Source organism: Dunckerocampus dactyliophorus, chromosome 15, assembly GCF_027744805.1.
Source record: "Dunckerocampus dactyliophorus isolate RoL2022-P2 chromosome 15, RoL_Ddac_1.1, whole genome shotgun sequence".
NCBI lineage: Eukaryota > Metazoa > Chordata > Actinopteri > Syngnathiformes > Syngnathidae > Dunckerocampus > Dunckerocampus dactyliophorus.
Window position 1 is genome coordinate 18,693,588 of NC_072833.1, and position 16,523 is coordinate 18,710,110.

The window sequence follows — 16,523 nt, forward strand, 5'->3', positions numbered from 1 at the left end:
CCGAGCGGTACTTTGTTATGGAACTTCTGTGCTCGTCACAGATCGTCTATAACAAACACCATGTTCAAGCATAAGGGCGTCCACATGTGCACTTGGCACCAGGACACCCTGAGCCACAGTGTGGATGCAAACTTTTTTCAACCCGCCAAGAAAAAAAAAAAGTTCCTGTGTGGACAGAGTATAACTGCTTCTCCTCCGCATTGAGAGGAGCCAGATGAGGTGGTTCAGGCATCTGGTCAGGATGCCTCCCTGGGAAGGTGTTCAGGACACGTCCGACCGGTAGGAGGCCTCAGGGAAGACCCAGGACATGTTGAAGAGACTATGTCTTTCAACTGGCCTGGGAACGCCTCAGGATCTGCCAGTAGGAGCTGGACAAAGTAGCCGCAGAGAGGAAAGTCTGGGCTTCTCTGCTTAGGCGGCTGCCCCCACGACCCAACCTCGGAAAAGCGGAAGAAGATGGATGGATGGATGGAAACAAATAAATAGTAAACCGAAATACAAAAACGTTTTGTGGACATAAAATAATTATCTGTGTGTGTATATATACACTACTCAAAACAATAAAGGGAACACTAACAATAAGACAGTCATGAAATACTTTGTTCTTTACATAGTTGAATGTGCTGACAACAGAATGACACATTTATTTATTATTTTATTTATTTATCCATTTATTATTTTTATGAATTGGGGGTGTCTTGCTGTCCATCTGTTGTCTATCCCATTTGCACAACAGCGTGTGAAATGACATTATGTTGTTTTAAGTGTAACTCCAATATATATGATATACAGACCCTTTCCAAAAAATTTGAATGTCATGGAAAAGTTGTTTAATTTCCATAATTCCATTCAAAAAGTTCAACTTTCATAGATTATAGATTCAGGGCCCACAATTTAAACGATTTCAAGTATTTATTTGTTTATTTTTACATAATTTGGGCTTCCAGCTCATTAAACCCACGAAAACAGGAATTCAAAAAATTAGAATACTGTGAAGAAATCAGCCCAAATTTTGCAGGGCATGAATGTTTTAAACTGAGTGTCACACACTAATCATCTACTAAACTCAAATCACCTGCACAGGCTTCCCCAGGTGTCATTAAATTGCTTCAGTTTGGTTCAATTGTCTCAGTTGGGTTCAATATGGGGAAGACTGCAGACATGACAACTGGCCAGAAGACCATCATTGATACCCTCCATAGGATGGGTAAGCCACAAAAGTTCATAGCTAAGGAGGCTGGTTGTTCACAGAGTGCTATGTCCAAGCATATCAATGGAAAGTCTAGAGCAGGGGTAGGGAACCTATGGCTCGGGAGCCAGATGTGGCTCTTTTGATGACTGCATCTGGCTCTCAGACATTTCTTAACACCATAAAATGTGTTTATTTTAATTTGTTTTCCTGACATTTTAAAGTAAAACATTACAGAAACAGAAACATTACAAAATTCAAAATATGCATTGTAATGCATTTTAACCCATCCATTTTTTTTTCTAGCGCAATGCCAGCTGTCCTTCCCATGTTTTCCGTGTCAGACACCAAAACTTGATTATTATTGGGGTTGTCCCTCCTTTAATCAAACCTTCTTTAATCAAATAGTCAGCTAGCTAATTGTGCAGAGACAACCCTTTTGATGAAAAAGGAAAAGAAAGAAAGATACGGAGTAGGTCACAAAACCATGCAGCACCAGAAGTTGCATTAATGGTAAAAAGTTATTTATTATTGGTTAGCTTCAATATAACAACATTATTACAAAGAATACATTCAGAGACTGATATTCTAAAATTGCTAGTATTCCTTAAATACTGTATACACACATTTGGCTGTATTCGGTGTTAAAAAATATGATATGGCTCTCACGGAAATACATTTTAAAATATGTGGCTTTCATGGCTCTCTTAGCCAAAAAGGTTCCCGACCCCTGGTCTAGAGGAAGCGCAAAATGTGGCAGGAGAAGATGCACCAGCAAAAGAGATGACCGTGGGCTTCAGCGGATTATCAAACAGAGAAGATTCAAGAATCTGGCAGAGATCCAGAAAGAGTGGAATGAAGCGGGAGTCACAGCTTCAAAAACCACCACATTCAGATGCATCCGGGAGATGGGCTACAACTGTCGGGTTCCTCGGGTCAAGCCACTTCTGAACCTGAGCCAACGTAGGAAGCGTCTCCACTGGGCCAAGGAGAAGAAGGACTGGACTGTTGGCCAGTAGTCCAAGGTCCTCTTTTCCGATGAAAGTAAAGTGTGCCTTTCATTTGGGAATCAAGGTCCAAGGGTTTGGAGGAAGACTGGTGAGGAACAGAACCCAAGCTGCCTGAGGTCCAGTCTGAAATATCCACAGTCCGTCATGATTTGGGGTGCAATGTCCGGTGCAGGTGTTGGTAAACTCTGCTTTCTTAAATCCAAGGTCGCGGCAACGGGCTACCAGAATGTTTTAGAGGACTTCATGATTCCTTCTGCTGAGGATCTGTATGGAGATGCAGATTTCATCTTCCAGCAGGACCTGGCCCCTGCCCATACCGCCAGAAGCACCAAAACCTGGTTTGATGCCCATGCCATCACAGTGCTTGACTGGCCAGCCAACTCACCGGACCTAAACCCCATTGAGAATCTATGGGGTATTCTCAAGAGGAAAATGAGGGGCACCAGACCCAACAACAAAGAAGAGCTGACAGCAAGCATCAAGGAAATCTGGGCTTCCATAACTCCCAGGCAATGCCACAGGCTGATTGCTTCAATGCCACGTGGCATCGAGGCAGTGATTAAGGCAAAGGGATTCCCAACCAAGTATTGAAGATTGACATATCGTTTTGAAAGTACCATATTTTGATTGATTTGATGTGATCCTAATTTCTTTCTTTTTTTTCCTGCAAAAACTGAGAAGTAAATGGTGATTTCTTCACAGTATTCTAATTTTTTGAATTCCTGTTTTCGTGGGTTTTATGAGCTGGAAGCCCAAATTATGTAAAAATAAATAAATACTTGAAATCGTTTAAATTGTGGGCCCTGAATCTATAATCTATGAAAGTTTAACTTTTTGAATGGAATTATGGAAATTAAACAACTTTTCCATGACATTCTAATTTTTTGGAAAGGGTCTATATATATATATATATATATATATTTTTTTTTTTTTATAAATCTCAAGTGCCCTCTGGCGGTCCTTTAAGTACCCCCAGTGGTACTGTACCTCCATTTGGCAGTACAAAGCGTTGTTGGCGTTCGATTGCGAAAAAAAGCAGAGCAAGAACATAATACGAACATAGCAATATCAGCGCTCTTATCATAGTGTTTATGATTTAATTACTTCATTCATGACCACTATTTGAAGTAGTGAAGTTTTTCAGGCAAGGCAGAGCATTGCCATTATATTCTGAATAAGATTAACAGTGATGGGAGCCGTCCAGTCAATTAAATCTTATGTAGTACCACCATCTAGCGTTCACAATGGGAAAAACATTTTATTTCACGTCGTGTTGCACTGACGTACCGCCAAGAGGAAGTGCAACACAACCTTTCAGCCAGCGAAACAGTTACAGAACTTGACTTCCATAGAATCCAGAAACAGTGCTCTCTGAAGATGTCCTCTGCACACTGCTCAGTGATTAATTGCTCTAATACACGGTCCAAAAGACAAGATTTGTCATCTTTCAACAACAAAAACAAAGATACATGAGTCATAACAATTCATGACAAAGTCAGTGATGTATTAACTTTTGTGCAAAACTAGGATAAGGGGTTAGGCCGGGATATCTTGGTTATCTTGGCTCAATTTATCCACGATCCGGTTACACAAATGTGGGATAGTGGAAAATGGGATATGTTCTGCCATAAATTACCATGGAGGTTTATTCTGTGGAGCCAGCCTGCTCCAGACCAGGCTAAAGTTCGGGATCTATTTAATCTCATCCCTTATCTCAATCAGCAGTCATCATAAATGGAAACCAATAGTTAATCCACTGCCTACTACACCTTGTTAGCACATTCAAATACACCCACTGTCATTATTTCATCATTTGTCGTCATTCATTTCAATCATTGTAGATAAAGGATTTTACATGATATTGCAATCATTCGATCATTTATTAGATAATTTACACATCCCACATAAATACAAATACACATCTACAAGATGAAAAAGTTATACGGTCTGATGGAGTTACATTTACACAATTTCACTCACATCTTAAGTCAATTTCACCTACAAGTTAAACGGATCCATATTCACAGTGCGACTACGTTTTCCAAGATGTTGTGTTTGTTAATGTGGATGTGTACGACATTATCCAGAAGGCTTTAGCGCTCGAGGGGAAACCGGAACGGAACGCTTGTTCCGACCGCGTAATGGTGATGCGCTATTAAAGCAAAAAGTTCATTGTATTACCGTACACCGCTGTTTCTGAACTTAAAATTAATTAACTATTTGGATTTTAATTATGATGGTTTCAGTGGAGTAGAGAGTGTATATTTGTGCACTACTTACACACAAAGTGTGGCAACTCATCTTTACGTTACTCGGCCACGATTTCACTCCTTGTTTTATGACGGTAGCGGTGTTGCCTTTCTTTTGATTTGCTCTTGGTGTGCTCGTAAGCCTCTATGAGGATTTTCGCCGCCGTCAAAGGAAAGTACCGTTCTCATTGGCATGGTGACTGTGATGATAGCGGGGTCTATTTAAGGAAGCCGCGTACGCTTGGATCCTGGCTTGATTAATTGTCTTCTAATCCTGTTTTGGGCTTAGTGCAACCAATAAAGTGTAGACGCTCTTGTATTTGGTTGGTTGAGCTGAGCTCAGTCCTTTATCCCGGATGTCTGAATCCTACTTTTGTGCATCGGGCCCCTGTTTGGAATTCTGGTAAATATAAGTGACTTGCTCCAATATAATGATTTGACTTTATTGATCACCAAGAGAAATTAACAACTAGCAATTAGCTTAAATATATATAAATCATAATCTCTTGTTTATATCAATAAAGTCATGGGGGCATTCTGCAAAAGTGTCTCAACCAACCCAGGCTTTGTGCTCAAGATGCAACTCAATAAAACCTAAATTCCCCAAACAAAGCTAAATGGTATTGCAACGGTGGTTCTCAACTAACTTGATTAAGTTTGGTTCTCAGCGCGTGTTCATATAAAAGGGGGCGTTTGATGTCATTTTTCTACTTCCGTGCAAAAATGAAGCGATCCCATCCATCCATCTTCTATGCTGCATATCCTCACTAGGGTCACAGGTATGCTGGAGCCTATCCCAGTTGACTTTGGGTGAGAGGCGGGGTACCTCCTGGGCACATATAGACAAACAAACATTCACACTCACATTCATACCTTTGGACAATTTAGAGTCGCCAATTAACCCAACATGCATGTTTTTGGAATGTGGGAGGAAACCGGAGTACCTGGAGAAAACCCACGCATGCACGGGGAGAACATGCAAACTTCACACGGAGATGCCAAACGGAGATTCAATCTTCCCGATCTCCTGACTGTGTGGCCAACACGCTAACCGCTAGGCCACCATGCTGGAAAAAGGGAGGAAGAGGACAGAGAAAGGGGCGCCGTGCGCTCGGGTTGGAACCGGGTTGCTGTGGAGGGAGACGGCCGGGCGCCGGCTTTCGGCCGATCCTCTGGCCGCACTAGTGGCTGGACCGGGGCCTTCCCTCCGCCGGCCCTCCATCACGGCTGAAGCGATCCCAGCCGGTGTATTTTACACAAGATGATGAAGTAATTGTTATGGAGCGTGATGAGGCGTTAAAAAAGATTGTTACTGCTAAAATCAACACTGTCGCCAATAGAACAAGGGAGGACCGCTGGCGGAATAAAGCTGAGCGTGCGAATGCGCAGGTTAACACTGATTATTATACTAACTATACTCTCCAAGTCTTTTCATTTATCAATGCTCAACATTGCACAACTTTGACATATTAACACTTATCAGTTTAAAATAAAATAAATACATAAATAAATGAATTGGCGCAACAACTGTCTTTTTTCATCTTTCAAATATTCCCAAAATAGCCCACAATAAGTGAAATCCGGGAAGTAGCCAACTTTATTTGTTTACAATTATTATATATGAATTAGGGCTGTAAAAGCTCTCACAATACACTTTATACACTTTTCTTCGATGGCATTAACATGTTCTCACGTTTCTCGCTTGTTTAAAGTGTCAAAGTTCAAATTTAGTTAGAATTTTAATGATCAATTTACTAGGTTGGACACGAAATTATGAAGTGACTGACGTGTATTCACTCTGACGGTGCATCGTCCTGGCGCCGTTCGGCTACAGCGTTTTTGTGTCCTTGTTAAAACATTGGGCCTCATTCACGAAACGTTCTTACGCACAAATGTGTTTTTAAAGCCTTCTTACAAAGATTTTTGGCATTCACGAAACGTGTTCTCAACTCACAGTTCTTAGATCTAAGAACAAATTCTACGAACGCTCAGGAGGACTCTTACGCACAAACAAAGCTTGCACTTTCAATGCGCAATCGCCCTCATGATGGATTTTGCAACCTGATCCCAAAAAATGTAGTGCAAATAAAATATCCCAACAATTATTTATCATCAAAACAACTAAAATATAGCCTACTCATCGATAAATATATATTCAAATCCCAATCCCAATGTAAAGGAACCATGTAGATTTATTTGCTGAAAGCGACGGATATTTGATGTCCCGCTTCAGGCTTCAGGCTTCCCTCTCTGTTCTTGCAGGTGTGCAGGATCATCAGAATAACATCGCAATGAAACGTGGTGTGCCTATTGCGCACGTAGCACCCCCAGATAACGACATGCGCCCCCAGCCACGTCTTGAGCCAGAGCACGGGGCTGCTATATAAATTAGGCAGCGTCTAATCAAATGTAACCAAAGAAAAAATAGTCACACACAAACTATGTATTTTGACTTTATTTTTCCATCATGATTGTGTAAATATTTTCTAAAGTTTCCAAAATGGTTTGGTTTCTGATTGATGGCCCACCTCCCATTTCCTCCAGATCCCTCCGGTGCAGTCTAATCTTTTTTTTGAGTCTATTTTAAGTCAAAACACTCCTTTTTAACCTCTGCCGTGGTGCGTTTCTCCGTGGAAATGGCATTTATGTTTCCTGCAATTGTGCTCCATGCTGACTCATTTTGGATGGCCTGATGACCGGTGGATACTTTTGAAAATAAGGTGGTCTTGTGTTCGGTCACTCCTTGTAAAAGCACCTCTATTTCAGTAGAATTGAAGTTTTTCTTCTGTTTGTTGTCCAGCTGCTTCTCAGTCTTGCCCTTGCGCTTTGGCATCTCCGCCTCCAGCTGCCTGTTGCGCACGGCACATTTTTTACCTTGTATAGGAAATAATAGGCGGTGACCTATGCAAATTAGGCCTTACATGCACGTGCATCGCAGTTGGCGTTCATCAACCTCAGAACACCGGTGCGAACGATTATCCCTACTTAAGAACGTGTCGTGAATGTAGCGCAGTTTCCAACCCGCGCCTTCTTAAGTACACTTCTTAAGAAGACTTTTAAGAAGATGTTCGTGAATGAGGCCCATTGATCCTGCCGTCAATCTCCTCCTTTTGTCCTACTCCTTGATCTGAAGATTCATTTAGCCGGATAGCTTCTTTTTCTTCTATTGTTTATTGGTGGTTAGCAAGCAGCTCACACAGTTAGCAAGTTTGCTAGCGGCTATTGACCACAACAGGAAACGCCACGAAGGAGATTGATTGACCATGGTCTACAGCCAATAAGGACGCAGAACACAATGGGCGGGTTCTTCCTTAGCCAATAAGGACTGTTGTGGCTTTATATTAGCCGGCTATTGTCTACTGCGGGTTCCTAATATGCCCGTACAGGCACTAAGCATATACTGAGACTAGGTGGAGCAGCACACATCTTCAACCCTCACATGAGTATACAACACCCTCTACTGGCAGCAGTAGTAAATACAATAACAGACGCAACAAAAACACCGACAGGCCACTCTAAAACACCACAAGGACGCAGAACACAATGCGAGTTCATACGCTGTAAATAAAAATATGTTAAATTGCACTTAGGCAAAACACAGGCTCTGTGAAAGGTGAACCGCCATGTAGCAAAGGAACATTGTACTTATATATTGCTGTCAAATCCTGTATCTCGTTGTGATCACTAGATGGCTGTGTTGAAGTTTTGTGGCAACCTTTTAAATTTGTGACAATTTTTTTGAATAAAATAATATGAAACTAGCACTTTCATAGTCGATTTTAAGTGGAAAGCCTGGACATAACCTTGTCGGGACCAGGTTACAATGGTGATACGGCTGCTTTAAACAAGAGCTACATACCGTCGCGGAACAGGTAAGTCCGGCTTTACATTCAACACAGCTCGCTAACCCACTAAACTGTGTGTAAAGAATACCCCCATTGTGTTGAGTGGATGTCACTACTTAGCAACACCCAGCAGAGGGCACCATTAATTCATAGCTAAATAGTTTTTAGTCGTGACTATATTTGTGTATGAATTTGTTTTGCTTTATATTTATTAGTTTGCTGGTCGTTAAAAGGATAAATAAATATTCCATGAGTGTGTATAGAGCATAGGTTTGAATAGAGTTGAGTGAGGTTCCCCAGGATGGTAAATGATAATATTTTTGCTGCTTTTTCATGTTTACACTAATACAAGAATCACTAGGTTTGAAGTTTTATTTTACTGTGATTTTTTTTTTATGTGAATGAGCTTCAGAATGCTTTTCCTTCACATTTTTCAAACCGTCCTATGCACTCCCAAACATGCAGTGACAGATGATGAAAGGAATAAGCACAGCTGTGACTTCCTGCTTTTTGGCACTGGAGACCTCATCAGACTTTTGTCCCAAGGGAGAAATAAGGGGTGTGGGGGGCGTGTGTGTCTGTCTATTCCTTGTGGTGGGGGTACATTAATTAACCTGTTGCCTAGTTCAAAAATCAAAACCTTTGTCTTGGAGTAGGCGTTAGTTGTACTAGTGTGGCAACCTGTACACCAAGGCTATTTAACTCTGTTGTTCGAGGGGTCATATATTTGTAAAGTTACGCTGCTTATAAAGCACTTACTGCCAACATGCTGCAAAATCCTCTATCCTCTTTACCTGGGTAAAAAATAAAAAAATGGTGCAATGAACCAATGTCTGTGAATGCACCTCACGTTCTTGTGTACACTATTTGCTTGCTACTGTTCCGTGAGGCGCAAGCTGTGTTTCTGGGCGACTTTGTCAAGCTTGAGTGGGAGAGGAAGGACATAGAATGAAGACTTAACGTGCCGTCCGTCCGACACACAGCTGCAGATATCTGCTGGAGAAGAGCGTGCCATAAAGAAACAGCGTCTCAGCGCTGCAGCTCGCTTTGTGTTGAAAGTAATAATATTGTTATCATTATGTTAAAAAGTATGCTCGTGACACCAAAAAAAAACCCAACATGAAAGTACTCACTTAAAACATTTTTGTCATACTGCTGTCACAGATAAACAACTTTAAAATACGAGTGAAATGTTATTGAAATGTTAAGTTGTGATTTTGACAACCCCCCCAGCGGGTTTTTTGAAACGCCACCATCTTGGCTGTGACATCACGTCGAGAACACGTTCCGGGAACCAGTTTCAAAGAAACGCAGCCATGAACTCACAGCAAAGCCAAGAAAGTGACATATTCACAACAATAACAAAATAATAACATTCACTGATATGGTGTTGTGATGAGTATGACAAAACACACACAAAAAAGTATCCACAAGTATGTTTTTTTGACTGTCAGTAATTGACACTGTCAGCTCGATGCACACCGCAAAATACAATACCAGTGAGCAGCGATCGCCGCTTATCTAGCCCTGGCATTAAATGTACTATAGATCTACTAAAAAAATATGGATTTATTTACTGAAACTGACAGATCGACTGCGAGGTAGGCTGGAAAGATGAGTGACAACAATAAATGTTTTGCTAGCAATTCACGTTGAGAACACTTCAACCAGGTTCAAACACAGCCATAAACGCACACAAAGAATGTGACATTCACAACACAATAATAACATTCACTGATATTGTGTTGTGATGAATATGATATGTTTTACTGGCAGTGATAGCCACTGACAGCTATCAGCTAGCTCTATGCACACTGCACGGAGCTGAAGACGATTGTTGTGTAGCAAGCAATTTGGCACGAAAAGCCATATTATTCTAAGATTTGTAGTGATCCTGCAATCAAAGAGAACCCTTTGGATTTATCACTGCACGTGACAACAAATAGCGCATTATCCGCCTAGCACGTCATAAGTCATTTATGAATCAACACTTCATTAGCCCAGCACTAGGATGGCTACTATAGAGAACATTTGTAGACAAAACGTGGATTGACTTACTGCTTTTCAGCGATCGAGTGTCTTGTGTGTTTTGGACTTTTTATTTCCATCTGCAGGGCAGTATGAAAACAATTGTCCCTCAAAGTTTGCCAAAATACAGAATCATCTGACGTGGTGTAGGGCGTCTTTTAGAAATGTGAACAAGCGGAAACCATTTCTAAACTCGCCTTTGCCAGTGTTCCAGCAAAAAACTTCAACACAACAAGCAGGCATAATATAAAAAAATACATATAACAAACAACACAAATTCATCCAGAACTGGACCTTAACAATTGAGAAAGCATTGGAGTGAATGCTAACTTCCCGGTGGGAACCGCTGGGATCAACGTCACTCTTCCTCCTCCTTTAGTGTCCGGTAGGAGTGAAGAAATGTTGTTTTTCATGGTGAAAATAACAAGATTAACATGTGTTTTGGTGTCATGAGCACTTTAAGTACATACAAAATGTTTTAGCTGAACAATGCGTGTAATACAGTTGGTTAAACAAAAAGTCATTCATCCCCGTCATCTTCCTCCTGCGTCTTCTTTAGTGTCGGAAGAGTCTCACAATTCCTTCATCACACACTTTGTCAGTCTCTATCTGTTTTTCATTGTCGCTCTTGACAACACCCTTTGATCTTGTGCTGTCCTCTTCATCATGCAGTAGTCCAGCCTTTCGAAACCCGTTTGGTGCTCCACACTGTTAAGAGCCACTGGCAGACTTGAGCAAAAGTTGCTAGATCGATCACCTTTAACATAAAAGCTGCATCATATGCATTTCTTTGTGTTTTCCATGATCAGATTTTGTGCATGAGGCGCAAAATGACTGTTCTGAAGTATATCAGAAGCATATGTTGCGAGATTAGAAGGTGACCATAAATTAGCCGCATCACTGTATAAGCCGCAGGGTTCAAAACGTGAGAAAAAAGTAGCGGCTTATACAATGGAAATTAGGGTAGTCAAGCATGAACTGATAAAGCCTGCTAGGAAAAGTTCCTGTATATGACGCACGCTCAGCTGTTTTTTAGGAATCTACTGCAAAATCCTAGTCAAAGGTCTTTGAAATGTCAGGAGCACTTTGCTGTTTTTAAGGACGGACTGCAAAAACACTAGTCGAGGATCGTCTAGATGACAAGAGCTCTCTGCTGCTTTTAGGAATATGCTGCAAAAATGCTAGTCCAAGATCCTCTGTATGACAGGAGTGCTGCGCTGTCGTTTAGCGTGCTTTCAACTATATTATTATGATTTACTTGAGAGTATAGTGGGCTGCACGGTGACCTAGTGGTTAGCTGTCAGTCTCACAGTCAGGAGAAGGAGTTGGAACCTCCATTGGAACATCTCTGATCTTGTGTTCCTAATGCACACAAAATAAAATCCAACTTGAACTGTAAATAAAATAAACACATAACAATACAACAATTTATTCTGTACCATTTTGCAACTCTGTGAGTGACAGGCGACAAGCGAGCGTTAACAACACAATGACGAACACAATCCAGCCAATGATGAGATCCTGTTGGCACGTATTTACTTACGCAGCCAACCAATTCATTAACAGCTCGCTACATAGTACATGCCGCTGTGTTGCAGGTTGCCATATAGCTACTGGTGCAGCGGAGTTAAGAGAGCTAATTTAGCTTTCTAAATGAAAAGTGTGGACTGAATGTGTCGCTTTACCGTGCAAGTGGTAAAGCGACACATTCAGTCCACACTTTTGGCATGCTTTTATTTTGATGGCCGGACTTACCGGATACAGGAAGTGGTACTCCGAGTTTGCCCGAGTGATGTTGAAGGGAGCGGAAGATGGTAGTTTTTGTGTTTAGATTTTGTTTAGATTTTAATTTTATAAAATTTTTATTTAGACAAAAGTAAACATATACAACAAATATCCATCTTCTAGAGTCACGGGTATGCTGGAGCCTATCCACGCTGAATTAGGGCGAGAGGCGCGGTACACCCTGGATTGGTCGCCAGCCAAGCGTAGGACAGACAAACAAGCATTCATGCTGCACGTTTTTGGAATGTGGGAGGAAACCGGAGTACCCGGAGAAAACCCACGCACATGCGGGGAGAACATGCAAACGCCACACAGAGATGCTCAACGGAGATTTGAACCCAGGTCTTCCCGTTCTCCTGACTGTGTGGCCAACATGCTAACTGCTAGGCCACCGTACGGCCAAACACGGCAACACTTTCAAGTAAATTTCCAGAATGACAGAACAGGCTGCTGCAAAACAGAAAGGAATTAACAAAATAAATGGTGAACAAGATAATAAATGGAAAATGAAATGATAAACTAGGTGTTTCCTACAGGATTCGGATCGTTAATTTGATGAGATAGTTCCATGGCTTGTTTTGTCTGAGGCGGACAAAAAAGAAAGCTACATTGTGAAATACGCCTTGCTGACCTTTTGAACCCACTCATACACAAAATACCACAGAATGGAAGTTGGGCTACCTCACGTTCTCAGGTTTTGGCCAGGTCTGATTCTACAATTGTGCACGTCTGATGGCGCTCACAGGAGTCCTAGGAATGCTCAGGTCGTTTGTGTGTGTGCTCAGATACTTCGAAAAATTAGAGGGAACATTACTCTTGCCCCAAAAGTCAGCTGGGATAGACTCCAGCTCTGGCTCTAATCAGGACAAGCGGTATAGAAAATGAATGCATAGTTCTAATGAAGAGACATAAGAGACAGTGACATTGATGACATGAAGTCTGTCTTTGTTTTAATTAAAAAAAAAAAAACGCTTTCCATAATTTTTATAGGTAAAGAAAATTACATTGAATGATTTTTCTTTCATTGTCATGTTTTTATGGAGCTGCTGTTGGCGAGTTGACAGGCTGCACTGTCCATGTTGAGAGAAAGACAGAGAGAGGGTAGAAGAAGAAGATGGAAGGGGGAGGTGAGAGAAAAGGGGAAAAAAAATGACTTCACCGCCACGACTGGACTGCCCCCTTTTTCCCCCTCAGCCTCTTGCTGTCTCCCAACTTTAGTCCTCCCTCCTCCTCTTCCTCTTGTGTTTTTTAAATGCCTGTGGAAGAAGGGGAGCAAGCATTTGCAGCTTGACTGAAGGTGCAGGCAGAGAGCGTCACATAGGAGAAGACTGAGGGGCAGCACACTGAAGAGGACTGAGGGGATGTCTCCAAGACAGGCGAAGACAGATAGGACATGCAGGTTTGTTTATTAGACACATAGACAGAGAAAAGAGAAGGTTTGTTTCTGCAGGAAGGACCACAGGAAGCATCTTTCTGCAGAGGAGCACGCCACTGAGAAGGAAGCAATGCTTTTAAGGAACTCCACACTTAGCTTTGAGGACACTATTTATCTTCTATAACTCCTCACGAAGTTGACTCTATTCGTCCAGCTCCTCACCATGTCTACACTGTCATGGACTTGTTGCTTCCTCATGCTGTGCATCTTGGATGTATGGATCACAGCCTTGCCAGCACAGCCGCAAGCCCAGCTGCAGCCCCGCCGCTCCAGACAAATGTCATCTTCAACTAACCTGTCGGAGAGCGCAGAGAAGAAAGTGGCCCGCCTTGGCCTGGCCTTCAAGCGCAACGTCCGTGAGCTACGAGAGAAGAGCACCTGCCTGGACCTGGTCTTCCTGGTGGACGAGTCGTCCAGCGTGGGGGCCAACAACTTTGGCAGCGAGCTGAGGTTCGTGCGCAAGATGCTGTCTGACTTTCCCGTGGCGGCGGAGAACACACGTGTTGCCTTGGTGACCTTCTCATCCAAGACTCACGTGGTGACGCGGGTGGACCACATCACCGCACCCAAGCCACACCAGCACAAGTGTTCCCTCTTCAACAAGGAGATCCCGGCCATCAATTACAGAGGAGGGGGTACTTACACCAAAGGAGCCTTCCAGCGGGCGGCGGTGAGTCCAAAGTAGACTCATGTTGATGTACATGATTAGTGACATCTGTGGCACCTCCTATCGATTGTGCTGGAAATGCTTTGGAAATATCCTTATGGACAATTAGTTGCTAAGACGTTTTACATGATGGCAGCCATGTTTTTCAACCAATCTTGCGTAAATTTGACACACGTGCTTGTCACTCTAAAGGCGTCTACCACCCTTTTGTTGAGCTGTGTGAGAAATTTCAAGTCAATCACACTTTGGGGTTTAATAAGAGCGCCACCGTGTGGTGTATTTGTTCGAAAAATATCTGCAGCAGCGCATGTTTTGACAAATGTCAACCTTTTATGTGCAGCGATTCAGGAGTAGACGTTGTAGTCAAATGGTCACATGGTCACATGAAAGGGACTAGATGCAACACGCTCCAAACTACATTTTTTGAAACCCCAAAAAATACAAGAACACCACCGGTGGCATATGTTGCCAATAGTGGTTTAGAAGAAGAGATTGAGGGGGATATAATGCTGGCAGTAGGTTTGAATGTTGGCGCCCTCTAGGTAGCTGGCGGAACCTGCTGCATACAGTCGCTTATTAACTACACAATATAAATATCACTTCCCCCTGGGTTATATTTAACATTCACCAACAGAAACCTCAAAAGTTATTGTGTTGTCTACACTGCTGCGGGGTCTGCAGAGGTCAAAGGTGAGCTTGTTTATGGTTTGTTGATTTGAGCCGCCTGACACCCAAGCGTGCGCACACACACATGCACATAGGAGGGAGGACATATGGCCCGGTTCATCTGTCAAGTTCCATGCAGCCCAGCTGTGTAAGCCATGTTGGTGGTATGAGGCTGGTTCTGGATAAACAGCTCTGCCTTCAGTCAGTCTGCGCAACATTTAGCTTATACTGAATGTCATAATTAGAGAAAACACACAATGCATTACGCTAAATCATGCTGGCTCAGTGTGAAACGCTCTCCCTATGTTTCCAGCGATTATCCCCTGATTGAATCCTTTGGCTCAGGGCTAACAGCTCAGCCCTGAGGACAGCTTTCCAGCTCAACCTCCTTAAGTTAAATGCTGATAAGGGGACTTCTGGCTTCGTCCCAGCTGCTAAAAAACCCACAACAATACCAAGCAGAAAAAAGCTCTCCGGGGGTCCTGAAGTGCTTTCACATTATTCCCACACACTTAGAGGGTTTATGGGCGATTTATCCAGTGGTGTGGTCATGGAAAGTATCGAAAGATTGTTGAAAAAAGGCACCTTGTGGTTTGAAGGAGTCCACTTTCATTCAAAGCTTGCATATGACACTCATGGCTGCATGTATTTGTTCGTGTAACCCCTGAACCGCTGCACACAAAAGTGTGAAAATGTTTCATAACATGTACCCCTACTGTATTGCCTGCGCTATTGTTTTTCTAACAAATACTAGCACATGGTGACACTGTTAACAAACCCCCATAGGTCGGACTGACTTGAAATTTCTCACACCGCTGAATGTGCCCTACGCAAAATATCCACTGGAACCTGTGACATGTGGTGAGGTTCATTACTGGTGAGGCACTCACTTCAAGAGGCATGATGTACAGTCTACAGTCTGTTGTGAGATGAGAAACACTGTATTGCGTAACATCCAGGATACATGTTACTTTCTGGATTTCTACTCATCTGTTTTTTCTAATCAACACACGTTGGGGGTCGCATGGTGGCCAAAAGGTTAGCATGTTGGCCACACAGTCAGGAGTTCAAAGCTCCGCTTAGGCATCTCTATGTGGAGTTTGCATGTTCTCCCCGTGCGTGCGTGGGTTTTCTCCGGGTACTCTGGTTTCCACCCACATTCCAAAAACATCCATGTTAGGCTAAAATGTCCGTAAGTATGAATGTGAGTGTGAATGTTTGTCTATATGTGCCCTGCGATTGGCTGGCGACCAGTCCAGGGTGTACCCCGCCTCACGCCCGGAGTCAACTGGGATAGCATACCCCTGCGACCTTAGTGAGAATAAGTGGCACAGAAAATGGATGGATAGAATACACTTTGGGTAACAGTACTGACATTTCATTTATTTTATTGTCCGATTAGCAAGAATAATGATGTCAAACTCGCATTAAAGACATTATGCAGGCTGTAGAAAGTCATGGTGTGTAATAAATGTTTCTGCAACATTATATTGGCGACATGCTGACAAACAGATCCATCCAACCCAGTGCACTTAGATGGTAGGCAAGAAAATGTAAAAACCGATTCGAATTATACAGGAAATACATTTATCAATGGACAAATATGAACATTTATTTAATATTAACAAATTTTAACACTTATTTTATGT

General features: G+C 42.4%; 1 protein-coding gene across 8 annotated transcripts in view; it reads left to right on the top strand.

Moving 5' to 3' along the window:
* The first annotated feature begins 13,376 nt into the window (after positions 1 to 13,376).
* svep1 (sushi, von Willebrand factor type A, EGF and pentraxin domain containing 1) overlaps positions 13,377 to 16,523 on the top strand; it is an 86,752-nt gene continuing 83,605 nt past the window's right edge. For all 8 annotated transcript variants that reach the window (XR_008573840.1, XR_008573839.1, XR_008573841.1 and 5 more), the window contains exon 1: positions 13,377 to 14,211. Coding sequence is in view for 3 of the 8 variants with exons in the window: in XM_054800598.1 (XP_054656573.1) it covers positions 13,705 to 14,211 (507 nt within the window). In the remaining 5 variants the exon portion in view is untranslated. The remainder of the gene's footprint in view (positions 14,212 to 16,523) is intronic.